A 12,190-nucleotide genomic window follows, 5' to 3' on the forward strand; every position below is an offset into this window, starting at 1 on the left:
GTTATGTGTGTTTTTTTGTCTCAAAATTATCATTTACCATTACTATATAATAAAAAGTAAAGAAGAACTGAATTCCTTCTAGTGAATTTAACACAAGCGTAGAGAACCTGCACAAATGGGCTGGACTCATCTAGTGAGCGATTACATTGAACTTAAATCGATCTGGCCTTGCTTGTGGCTAAATTAAGTCCCCTTGTATTGTGCAAAAGCATTTCCTGAATAATTAATTGACTAAGCCTTTTTAGGAACTCCTTTCTCTTCCCACCTCACGGGTCCCACACCCTCCTCCCCATACCTCTTAACATGGCTCAGTCATTTTCCCTATAGATCTCCTTCGGGAAGCAGCCAATCTACAGCATGACCTTCCTATGTGGAAGCTGTGGTGCCAACCTGAAAGTGGGCGCCATTTTGGAAGCAGGCCCCGTGTCAAGGGGGAAGATGCACTAAGGCCTCCCTGGATTTTCCCCACCACACAGGCACCCCATGCTCCGCCTGCACAGTTGTTTAACAACCCCAATAACAAAAGCAGGGTCATAAAGTGAGGCGATCATGCAAGCACTTCAGTTAATCAATACAACCTGCAACCTTAATTGGCAGGCTCCATTGTGGTCATATGTTGCTGTTAGTTACGAAGACGTGTCTAACCCATCGCGACACTATGGACAACATTCCTGCAGGTCTTCCTGTCCTCTACCATCCCCCGGAGTCCATTTAAACTCGCACCGACTGCTTCGATGACTCCATCCAGCCACCTCATTCTCGACCCCCTTCTTCTTTTGCCCTCAAACTTTCCCAGCATTAGGCTCTTCTCCAGTGAGTCCCTCCTTCTCATTAGGTGGCCAAAGTATTTGAGTTTCCTCTTCAGGATCTGGCCTTCAAAAGAGCAGTCAGGGTTGATCTCCTCTAGGACTGACCGGTTTGATCTCCTTGCAGTCCAAGGGACTCGCAGGAGTCTTCTCCAGCACCATAGCTCAAAGGGCTCAATTCTTTGGTGCTCAGACTTTCTTATGGTCCAACTTTCACAGCCATACATCACAACTGGGAAAACCACAACCTTGACTATATGCACTTTTGTTGGCAGTGCGATGTCTCTGCTTTTTAGCATGCTGTCTACATTTGCCATAGCTTTCCTCCCCAGGAGCAAGCATCTTTTAATTTCTTAGCTACAGTCCCCATCTGTGGTGATCTTGGAACCCAGAAAAATAAAATCTGTCATATGTAGTAATGCTAATAAAACGTCTCAAGGGAGCATACAATGGGATTATTTCTCTGACAGACCGTTGTAACTCTTAAGAGGTTTTTATTTAGGACTGCTTGCAGATTGAGCCTCAGGGTAAGGAGTTCCAAAACATGTGGGCATTGGGAAGGTTGTCGTTTGGGATGGTTAAAATGTAATGAAAGCATTAACCTCACTCAGGTCTGACCTTACTTTCCCCTTTCTGTAAAACAGTCCCCAACTGGACTGCTATTTCGGCTTTATCCCTCAGCCTCCATGGATTATATATTAACCTGTCCTTCCCTTTGTATACCGAGCCTTTCTCTGGCAATGTGAAACTATAGTCATGCAGTAGGACAAATTCTCTTGGGCAAAGTAGTCAGTCAAGCCCAATTGGTTCATATTAACATTTTATTAGCCTCGGGAAAAGAAAATAACCAGACAACATAAAATAAATGAACAAGTTAAACACTAAATGATCGAAACAGAGAGCTATTAAATCTATTAGTGTATGCAGGCTGCATGAATCAGTGTCAATACTCAGAAGAATTCCATTTTAAAAAATGACTCCTATGATGATTGGAAAGAAGAAATTGATTCCCACTCATATTCACACATGCTTAGCTTGATCTCTGAATGAATCCATTTTTTAAAAGTTTGTATAGTACAACCTCTCGTCAATTGGCCAAATATGCTACATTTGGAAAGGCAAAGGTGGATACCCCAAACTGTATGCTCTGTCAATGCATTTTCTAGTTTTTATTGACTTAATAGCAGCTGAGACACTTTTGGAGGGCAGGTTTCTGAAACTGAGATATTTGCATGTATACTATTTGACATGGGAGATGAAGAGAAATGATCCGCCAACTGTATCGAAGAGATAAATTTGAGGATATTTTTTTTGTTTTGAGAGTAAAGTCCAGAAGTAGTTTCTAAATGGAAACAAAACTAGACAAATTATTCTTTTTAATTAAAGTAGTCAATTGCCTCCCCTTTTGGTCACCACGATGTAAAAAAGATGTTGAGACTCTAGAAAGAGTGCAGAAAAGAGCAACAAAGATGATTAGGGGACTGGAGGCTAAAACATATGAAGAACGGTTGCAGGAACTGGGTATGTCTAGTTTAATGAAGAGAAAGACTAGGGGAGACATGATAGCAGTGTTCCAATATCTCAGTGTTTGCCACAAATAAGAGGAAGTCAAGCTATTCTCCAAAGCACCTGAGGACAGGACAAGAAGCAATGGATGGAAACTAATCAAGGAGACAAGCAACCTAGAACTAAGGAGAAATTTCCTGACAACAATTACCATATTTTTGGAGTATAAGACGCATCGGAGTATAAGACGCACCAAGGTTTTGAAGAGACAATTTTTTTTTAAAGTAGGTAGGTAGGGAGAGAGAGGGAGAGAAAGAGAGAGAAATACAGTAGGGAGGGAGGTAGGGAGGGAGAGAGAGAGAAAGAGAAATAGAGAAATACAGGAGGGAGGGAGAGAGAGTGTAGGTAGGTAGGTAGGTAGCGGGATAGAGAGAGAAATAGAGAGGGAGAGAAATACAGTAGATAGATAGGGAGGGTGGGAGGGTAGGTAGGTACGTAGGTAGGTAGGTAGGTAGGTAGGTAGAGGGAGAGAGAGAGAAAAATACAAAAGATAGGTAGGGACCCATTTTCTGTCAAAAAAATTGCATGCATAGCCTTATGGAGGCTTACAGAGTGCTGCTGGGGGCTGGGGGGGCAAAAACAGTCCATTTTTCTCTCGTTTCTGCCCTCCCCAGCCCCCAAGAGCTCTCTGAAAGCCTCCATAAGGGTATGCACGGCCATTTTGGTGAAGGGGTGGGGCTTCGGGAGGCAAAAAATGCTGTATTCGGTGTATAAGACGCACCCAGATTTTCAGCCTCTTTTTTGAGGAAAAAGGTGCATCTTATACTCAGAAAAATATGGTAATCGGTGGAACAACTTGCCTCCAGAAGTTGTGAATTCTCCAGCACTGGAAGTTTTAAAGAGATTGGACAACCATTTGTCTGAAATGGTATAATGTTTCCTGCCTGAGCAGGGGGTTGGACTAGAAGACCTCTAAAGTCCCTTCCAACTGCTAATATAGTCTAGTCTATTCTAATATAATCTAATTTTACCATCTCAACTCCATCACTTATTTACCATTTGTCCTTTCATTGTTGGAATTGATAGACCTTTCCATCTTTGTGCAAATAAAAGTCTTGCTGCTGTGAATATACATAGCAACAAAATTCCACCCCCACCCCTCCAAGTTCTTTTTCCAGCAAACCAAAAGACTTCTGGTTTCAGTTTTACATTTGTTTTAAGAATCTTCTGAATTAAAACAAAGATTTGATCTCAATATTTCACAGTCTACCAAAGATGGTAGAAAGTACCCTTTTTACAAATACATTTCCAACGTGCATTTGATTTTTTTTTAAACACATCTTTTACCATTTCTCAGGCATTAAGTACCAATGATACATCATTTTAAAACAGTTTTCTTTCAGATTGTAGTTCAACATGAACTTCATTTGCCCACATCTCCTCCTATTGATCAAGCATTATATTGCAACCAAAGTTCTTTGCCCATTAAGTCATACAGTCTTTTCAACAATTCACATTTTGGCCACTTTCTAAGTGGATTACTTCAAGGGATTTATAAACTAATTCCTCCTTCCAAAAATAATCCAAACCACAACAGAGGTGGCATTCAGCAGGTTCTGACCAGTTCTGGAGAACCGGTAGCGGAAATTTTGAGTAGTTCGGAGAACTGGTAAACCAGACCATCTGTGACTGGCCCTGCCCCCATCTTTTCTCTGCCTTCCCAGTTGATCGGGAGGAAATGGGGATTTTGAGTCCCAGTTGATCGGGAGGAAATGGGGATTTTGCAGTAACCTTCCCCTGGAATGGGGAGAGAATGGTGATTTTACAGTATCCTTCCCATGCCACGCCCACCAAGCCAAGCCACGACCACATAACCGATAGTAAAAATGTTTGAATCCCACTACTGAACCACACCAACTAATCAATGCTGTGCCAGTCCATCTGTTAAGTGTTCAAGTGTTCTAGTTGGCTGTCTTGGCTGAATACAGTTTCTCTGACCATTGCATTTCACTCCTCTTGCAGCGCAAGGCCTGAGCCTCTACCACTCAACCGACCACGCAGCTGGACCAAGTCCTGCAAACAGCCATGCTCCCGCCATAGCTGCTCCATTTGTTTCTGCAGCTGCTGCTTGTGCTCCTGCAGCTTCTGGACTCGCTGGACCAGCTGGTGCAGCTCCGTCTTCAGCTCCTTATTCTGCTGGCAGACTGTCTGGCTGTGCTCCTGCAGGCACCTCAAGGCCAACTGCTCCACCTGCTGAGCCAAGCCCTCCACTTCCTTCCCTGCCACCTGTTCCTGGGCCATCTTCTCTTTCAAGGCTCGTATCTTGGCTGCATCCAGGTGCTGTGTATGCTGCTTCTGCGCAGCCTCCAACTCCTTCTTCAGCTCCTCAATGTGGGATGTCTGCTTTTCTCTCAGGGCTTGGACCTCACGCAGCCCCTCCAATTCAGAGCTGAGGCGAGCCAGCTCAGCTTCCTTCCGCAACAGCTGTTCCTGCAGGGCGGCCTCTTGCTCCTGGGAATGGGCAATCACTTCTTGGTGCTGCTTCTGGATTTGGTGCAGCAACTCCTGGTTCTCTTCGCTTAGAGAAACCACTAGACCTTGGCGCCTTCGGGCTCGCTTGGCTAGGTAGCCGGCAAACTCCCGGCTCTCATTCTGGAGATCTTGTGCCTCTTGCTGGAGGAAATCATGTTGTGCCCTCAGCTGTGCCCTCCTCCATCTCAAATCCTCCAGGTTTCGGCAGATGTTCTCATATTCCTGTTGTACTGGCAGAGGCAAGGCATTGTCTGGCATGGGTTCCACAGTGTCCTTGAGAGCGGCCTTTGAAGCTGTGAGCTTGGACCCGGCTGGCTGTGCTTTCTTTTTCTTTCGGGGCTTTGGAGCCATCACTGGAGAGCTGGAAAGCAAATGGACATTGTCTGAAGATCAAGAGAGTATTGGAACTAAAATGCATCCGGTTCAGTTCCAAACTGGGAGAAAAATGCTGGAAACAACATGGAGGCTGCCTGGAAAGAAAGGGTCTCTTTACTGAGGAAGCAGAACCACCAACCACATGTGATTCTGGGCAGCTGACAAAATAGAATTGAGAGTGGGTGGGTTTTATACCTTCTTTGGGCTTTGCATTTGAGGTTCCTGTTCCTATGCAAGAACATGTCCTTTAATATTCTATTGGCTGTTGTCAGATTCCTATGGGGTCATGGCTGGCTCTATAGCAGTGATGGCAAACCTTTTATCCATCAAATGCCCAAACTGTGTCCATGTGCATGCCCAAACTGAAAGGTGCGAATGCATGCATGCATGAACATGCATGCATGCATGTGCAAACATGTGTGCATGCACAGCAGAAACCTGAAGACCAGTGGGCTGATGGGAAGCAGGGCATCCCAGCCCCGCCGCAGGAGGCAAGATCTTTTTCTTTCGTGAGCTTTTATTTTGTCATTTGCAGAGAAACCAAAAGAAACACCACGGCGATCTGACGTGGAGCAGCGCAGGCTCTGTGTGCCACCTCTGGCACATGAGCCATAGGTTCGCCATCACAGTTCTACAGGCAAAAGGGGAAATGCAAATCCTAGGTGCTTGTCTGAGCTAATTTTGTCACCCTTTTGTTTGTTGCTTATCTGAGTTTCTGTCTTGACTCCATTTTTCTGAACGGACTACCCAATCTGCATTTCTAAAAGCTGGCCTCCTCAGTTTCTGCTTGGGGGAGGGAAACTGGGGCTGGCTTCTGCCTCCCTCAATATTTTTTTTATTTCTCCCTTTAAAGTAAAGATTTTATCCTGCTTTTTAATGTTTCCCAAAATATTTCATTCCTTGGGGGTGGGACACTTCCTACAAGAGAAAGCAGAGAGAGGAAACTTGACCGAGATTACCTTCAGAGAAAGGAAGGACAAGGGCATGTGCTCCAACCACCTCGGGAGGCCAGATCAGCCTAAGGCTCCACCTCATGCAGAAATCCTTTTCTACTTTCTGTGGGACTCAAGCTCAGCAGTGGAAAAACTGGGCCAGGCAGAACTAAAGGGATTCTAAAGATGGGAAAAGATATGAGTGGAAATCCAGAGGGCTTCATGCAGTAGCTTATGAAGGAGGCAGTAAGCGTGAAGGAGGTGATATGGAAGGGGTTTTTTTTGCTGTAGGAGGGAGGGAGGAAACTCAACAAAAAAGTGTGTAGGGAACCTACCTGAAAGTTCTTTTGCAGCTTTGAACAAATCCCGTGTGTGTTTTCTTGTTGCTTAGTGCCCGGAGTGGGTGGAGCCAGGGGGAGGAGGGAAGAGTGGCTTTCTTTCATACCCATCTGGTAACTCGCGAGCTGAGACTGAAAATTCAGCCTTCCAAGCTGTCTGGCTCACTGCAGCAGCTGCTCCTAAGCTGAGGTGTTGCATGACAATACATTGCTGTACATACACAATAGATATTAGGCCCGGCCAGCTCTTACTGCTACAGCAACATTGAGGATGAAGGCTTCGTGTTCTTCTTGAAGACTCTCCATTTGAGTGGTCTCTGAGCTTGGTTGCTTTCTTGCAGAGGTTTCGTTGTCTAAATTACCGTAGATAAAATTGTCAGTGCTGCACTGCACTGCACAGCCCTGGTGATGTTACCTAGTTTGGGTAATGAAATGCCTGTTTTTTTTGGTTTTTGTTTTTTGTTTTTTTTCTTATTTGTACCCCCTCCCCCCTGACTTGGTTGTGAGCCGACCTGAGGGAATAGGGCGGCATAGAAATATAATAAACTCAACTCAACTCAAACTCAAAATAACCAAGGGCCCCTCATTTCAGCTCTGAGCTACCAATATCCTCCTTTATAGGCTTCTCCATCTGTTCAGCCTTTTGTTGGAAGGTGGAGTGAAAATCTCCAGTTTTAGTAATCTTTGATGAGGTGTTGGCAATGAGAGTGAGTGCTTTGATTATATACTGTATTTAACCAGATCAACTTATGCATGATCCCCCCCTCTCCCTCTCCCTCTCCCTCTCTTTCCCTTCCCCTTATCTCTTTGTCTCTCTCATATCTCTCTGTGGGTTTCTGTCTCCCTCTTTGTGTGTGTGTGTGTGTGTGTGTGTGTGTCTTTCTCCTTCTCCCACTCTTTCCCTTCTCTCTCTCTCATCTCTCTGTCTCTCTCAGCTCTCTGTGTGTGTTTCTGTCTCCCTCTCTCTGCCTCTCTCTCTTTCTCCTTCTCCCTCTCCTCTCCCTCTTTTTCCCTTCCCCTCTCTCTTATCTCTATGTCTCTGTCTCTCTTATCTCTCTGTGTGTGTGTCTTCTTCTCGCACAAACAGCTTCAGTAACAACAGCTCTTTATTGCAAGTCAAGTAAACATCCGCCTGAGGAATGATCAGGCAGCATCACCTTTTAAAGGGATCTGTCAGACCCTTTGACCAATGGGATTAAACCTCTCTTCCCACAGGAACAGAGGTCCTTGGTGGAAACCTCTGTCAGTGGGGGAGGGGAATATCTAACACCCCTCCCCTCTAGGATGGAACAATCTAACTGGTTAGAAGTAGTGGGTCTTCAGTGTTTGTTGTAGTGCGGACCAGGACATTGCTTGTAGTGAGGGGGTCAGTTCCGAGAGGTTTTTCACCCTCTCGAACACTTCCCGGCCACAGTAACCAAGGAACAAGTTCTTTTTGGGGGCTTCTGGAACACCCGTGAGATCGTTCGCTTCCAAGAAACACTCGAATCGTAGCATGTACGATTCCCAGTGTTCGGTAGCTGGGTTGGTGGGGTGTGCATAGCCATTCCGGTTCTCTCTTGTTGTTCCAGGATGGCTTGTTTGATGCCTCACAGAATGCTCCGGGCTGGAAGTACTTGCAAGGCTTCTCTCTCTTTGTTTGCCTAGTTGCCTTCCCATCCCATCCTCATCACCAGTGTTAGATCGGGTAAAGGAGACACAATAGGCTTCAGTAAACAACAGCTCTTTATTGCAAGTCAAGTAAACATCCAGCTGAGGAATGGTTGGGCAGCATCCCCTTTTAAAGGGATCTGTCAGACCTGTTAGCCAATGGGATTCAACCTCTGTTCCCAGTAGAACAGAGGACCTTGGTGGAAACCTCTGTCAGTGGTGGGGGGGTATCTAACACCCTCTTCTCTCCCTCTCTCTCTTTCCCTTCCCCTCTCATCTATCTCTGTCTCTCTCATCTCTGTGTGTGTGTTTCTGTCTCCCTCTCTCATATATCTCTCTGTGTCTCTCTCTCTTTCTCCTTCTCCTTCTCCCTCTCCCTCTCTTTTCCTTCCTCCACATCTCTCTCGTGTGTTTCTGTCTCCCTCTCTCATCTCTCTCTCTCTGTGCCTCTCTCTTTCTCCTTCTCCCACTCCTCTCCCTCTCTTTTCCTTCCTCCTCATCTCTCTGTGTTTCTGTCTCCCTCTCTCATTTCTCTCTCTCTCTCTCTGTCTCTCCCTCCCCCCCCCTCTGTCTTTCTATCTCTCTGCTTCTGGGAGTTGTTGAGAGTAGAGTTTAAGGCCCTCTTGCTTTCAAGAGGTACTCTATGTTGCAGGATCTTTTTAAATATGGATATTTAAGACTCCCATGAATATTTAGGGTTCAAATGACTACTGGAAAGAAAATTGTAAGCCCCCGTGACTATGGAATAAAGACTTGTGCAAAGTTGACAAAGGGATTTGAAGGGCACCATCTGTCACAATAGGTAGTGGATAAATCAATATAATCCTTCCAGCTTTGACATTTACAGTCTTGGATTGCAGTGTGTTTTTCCTTTTTGCTAAAGTGCTGGAGTCCGGCTCCCTGTAGGCTGGCAGAAGAAATATTCCATTTGCAAATTGCAATTATTCTAGCCACCAGGTGATAATTCTTATAGTTAATTTATATTCCTGTTCTAATTTATTCTTAACAGCAGATTACGCATTTTAAGGTAGGATTCCTTTTCCCCCTTTATTCTGTTCATTAAGAGCTTTGGCATTTTCTGGAGCTTGTTAGCAACATTATCTGATTAATATTTGATGTAATTTTATCTAAGCCTCTTTCCTGGTGGTTTTAAATAACCTCCAGCTACTCAGGAGAAATGTCAGTCTTTTAACTCTCCTTTTCTTTCTTTTGAAGCAAGTACTTTAAGAAGTTCCTTCTAACTATGATTAGCAATCACGTTAATCATGGCTGGTTCCACCATGGGGTGGCAAAGATTTCTTCTAGTAGAAATACTTAAACAATTCCACTATCAGCTGATGTAGCCATCAAAGACCCTCCTGCCAAAACTTCCACCCGCTGTTTCAGAAGAAACTAAGTGTCCAGAATGAGCTTCAGATTACATACAAACTCCTTCTGGGCAACACTTCCCCCATTACCTACACTACAAACTTCATCAGAAAAGAGATATTGGAAACTAGATGGAAAGTGGTCAGGAATGGCTGAGTTCATGTAGGGTTCTTCAGGAGGTGTGCTACTTTCCTCTTCAAGGCAAACAATGTTATTCAAAGAAGCATGAACAGCCTCCTGAATCCAGCTTACCCACAGTCTACCTGGAAGAGACAAGAAAGGCAGGAGTCAAGCCAAGTTGAATGTGGCAACATTCAAACCATAGGAGAACCTCTCCACTTCTTCTGATACTTCATGCTCAAAAGAACCACAGATGATTCTACAGGACATTGTTCCATGCATCACAGGAGACTCTGTCCAGCTTGTTTCCAAATGAGAGCGGATATGAGCATCTTTATCTGCTAAGAAACCAGCAACATTAACTGTGGTTTGGAATTGTGGTTCGCTCGTCCTTCTCCAGAAGGGTCTGGGTTTCATGGAACAGGTTTGTGGGTCCAGAGTCTGTGGATGCAATAAGTGCAAAGAATTGATATTTTTTGCTCTTATTCTACTTTATAGATTCAGACATGGGCTCTTACCAGTGTTCAGTGTCCACTTCTGGTTGTAAAGAACCAGAACCACTTCTGGTGGTACAGTGGTTGCAATGTAGTGCTGCAGGCTACTTCTGCTAACTTCTGACTGCCAGCAGTTTGGAAGTTCAATTCTCACCAAGCTCAAGGTGGCCTCAGCCTTCCATCCTTTTGAGGTGTGTAAAATGAGGACCCAGATTGTTGGGGGCAATAGGCTGACTCTGTAGACCACTTAGAGATTAGATTAGATTAGAGGTTAGATTAGATTAGAGGTTTATTTATATGCCGCCCTTTTCCCTGGGGGGACTCAGGGCGGCTCACAATCCAAAGGAAGGGGGGGAAACAGACTTTTACATATAAAACAATACATGGTTAAAACACAACATTCATACCATTCGGGCGGGTTACAATCTTTAGCCCCAGGCCTGACGGGATAGCCAGATTCTGAGGGCTGTGCGGAAGGTCTGGAGGGTGGTGAGGGTACGAATCTCCATGGGGAGATCGTTCCATTGGGTCGGAGCTACCACCGAGAAGGCTCTCCTCCGCGTGGTTGCCAGTCGGCATTGACCAGCGGATGGAACTCAGAGGAGGCCTAATCGATGAGATCTAATAGGTCGTGTGGAGGTGATTGGCAGTAGGGCTGTAGAAGCACTGTGAAGCGGTATATAAGTCTAAGTGCTATTGCTATTGCTACATTTGGTTTGATGTCCACCTTCAAAAATCTAAAATTGCCCAATAACTTACCAAAGTCACATTTTAAAAGAAGTCCTTTTGCTTAGAGCTTAATAGCCCGCACCATTCTGGATTCCCTTTGCATAAATTTGCAGTAATGTTCAGGCTTTTTAATCAAGAGGCATACAAAGGAGGCTTAAAATACTCTCAGACTCACTCTCTCTCCTCTGCAAGGAATAAAACAATTTATGTGTAATCTGTATTCAGGGAATTCTAGTAAATGAAGAGCTTATTAATAAGGTATTTGTCACATCTGAAATGTAAACTCAGAACTGGCTCGGGACATTTTTATGCCTAAGACAGAATGGTAAATGGTGTCTCTATCCCTCCAACATTAAAGTAACTAGTAACTATAAAGTTACTTAATATAATATATACTGAAAGAAATTATTATATTTAGCATCTTTACAGTTTACAATAATACTGAGAAACAAAGAAAGCTATCCAATAATTTTAATGCTAAAAGCAACTAATCTTATGTTTTGTTATTTATAATTCTAAGTTGTAATTGTGCTATACATAATAAATGAATGAATATTAAATGCTTAGCCAATTTTATCATGATGAGTTTGCAACAAATCAAAGCACCACAAGCCCATTAGAAGGGAATCTCGTACTGCTACTGGACAATCACCACCACATGGTGCCCTGATTCCATAATGCACCAAGAGGTGATTTGAGGCAAACAGCATATTATAAAAATTGGGACTTCACACAGACATGGAAGGGTTGTGAAAATATAGAAAACTCAGTAGGCATTTTTGCCTTTTAAATTAAGTATAATTGCTACAGTCATAATTAACAATTTGCTGTCTTTTATCTGTTAGGTCTTTCATTAGGTAAAGTTGTCGTTTTAATGTGTCAGAAGAGGGGGAAAATATTAAATACTTGTGGAGTATATTAACTGTATTAAGAGAGCCTGAAATCCATGGAGCCTGAAATAACTTATAGCTTTGTTAACTTTCTTAAAGCTTTCATTGATCACTAACAGATGCTGACACAACAGCTCTCCCAATCATTCTTTGCATTGAACTCTCCAAGGTCCTGAAAGTGTTGCCTTCTGCTGAATCGTTTTTCATTTAAGATACTCTGTGGCTGGGTTCACATATATTACATCCTAAAACTGGCTGATTGAAACATTTTATCTGTGTCAATATAACATACTAAGCCACCCCCTAAATAATTGTAATAGTGGTTTGATATATACAGTATGCCAAGGTAACTGCTGGATTCTCACAGCATATTGAATCATGAACTACCCAAACCTATTTCAGCTTAGTCTCATGTGCGGTGTAAATCCATGATGCGAGAATCCAAATTAT

The 12,190-nt window shown here is 43.8% G+C and overlaps 1 protein-coding gene across 1 annotated transcript; it reads right to left on the reverse strand.

Annotated features, from left to right (window-relative positions):
- Window positions 1-3,577: 3,577 nt before the first annotated feature.
- CCDC121 (coiled-coil domain containing 121) lies at window positions 3,578-6,271 on the reverse strand. The gene is made up of 2 exons (XM_087719092.1): window positions 6,179-6,271; window positions 3,578-5,197 (listed from the first exon to the last, which is right to left on the reverse strand). Exons 1-2 carry the CDS (start codon window positions 6,252-6,254, stop codon window positions 4,320-4,322), a joined length of 954 nt encoding a protein of 317 aa, XP_087575218.1. The 5' UTR covers window positions 6,255-6,271; the 3' UTR covers window positions 3,578-4,319.
- Window positions 6,272-12,190: the final 5,919 nt, after the last annotated feature.

This window comes from Thamnophis sirtalis, unplaced genomic scaffold (assembly GCF_051295495.1).
Source record: "Thamnophis sirtalis isolate CommonGarterSnake01/CBP01778 unplaced genomic scaffold, rThaSir2_p1.2 scaffold_6, whole genome shotgun sequence".
Taxonomy (NCBI): domain Eukaryota; kingdom Metazoa; phylum Chordata; class Lepidosauria; order Squamata; family Natricidae; genus Thamnophis; species Thamnophis sirtalis.

Excerpts from the sequence above, each read along its gene's own strand:
- CCDC121 (XM_087719092.1), bottom strand. The coding sequence starts at position 6,254 with ATGAGGTGGAGCCTTAGGCTGATCTGGCCTCCCGAGGTGGTTGGAGCA. Across the intron at positions 5,198-6,178 it reads TGTCCTTCCTTTCTCTGAAG|TGATGGCTCCAAAGCCCCGA; the intron begins GTAATCTCGGTC and ends CCAGCTCTCCAG.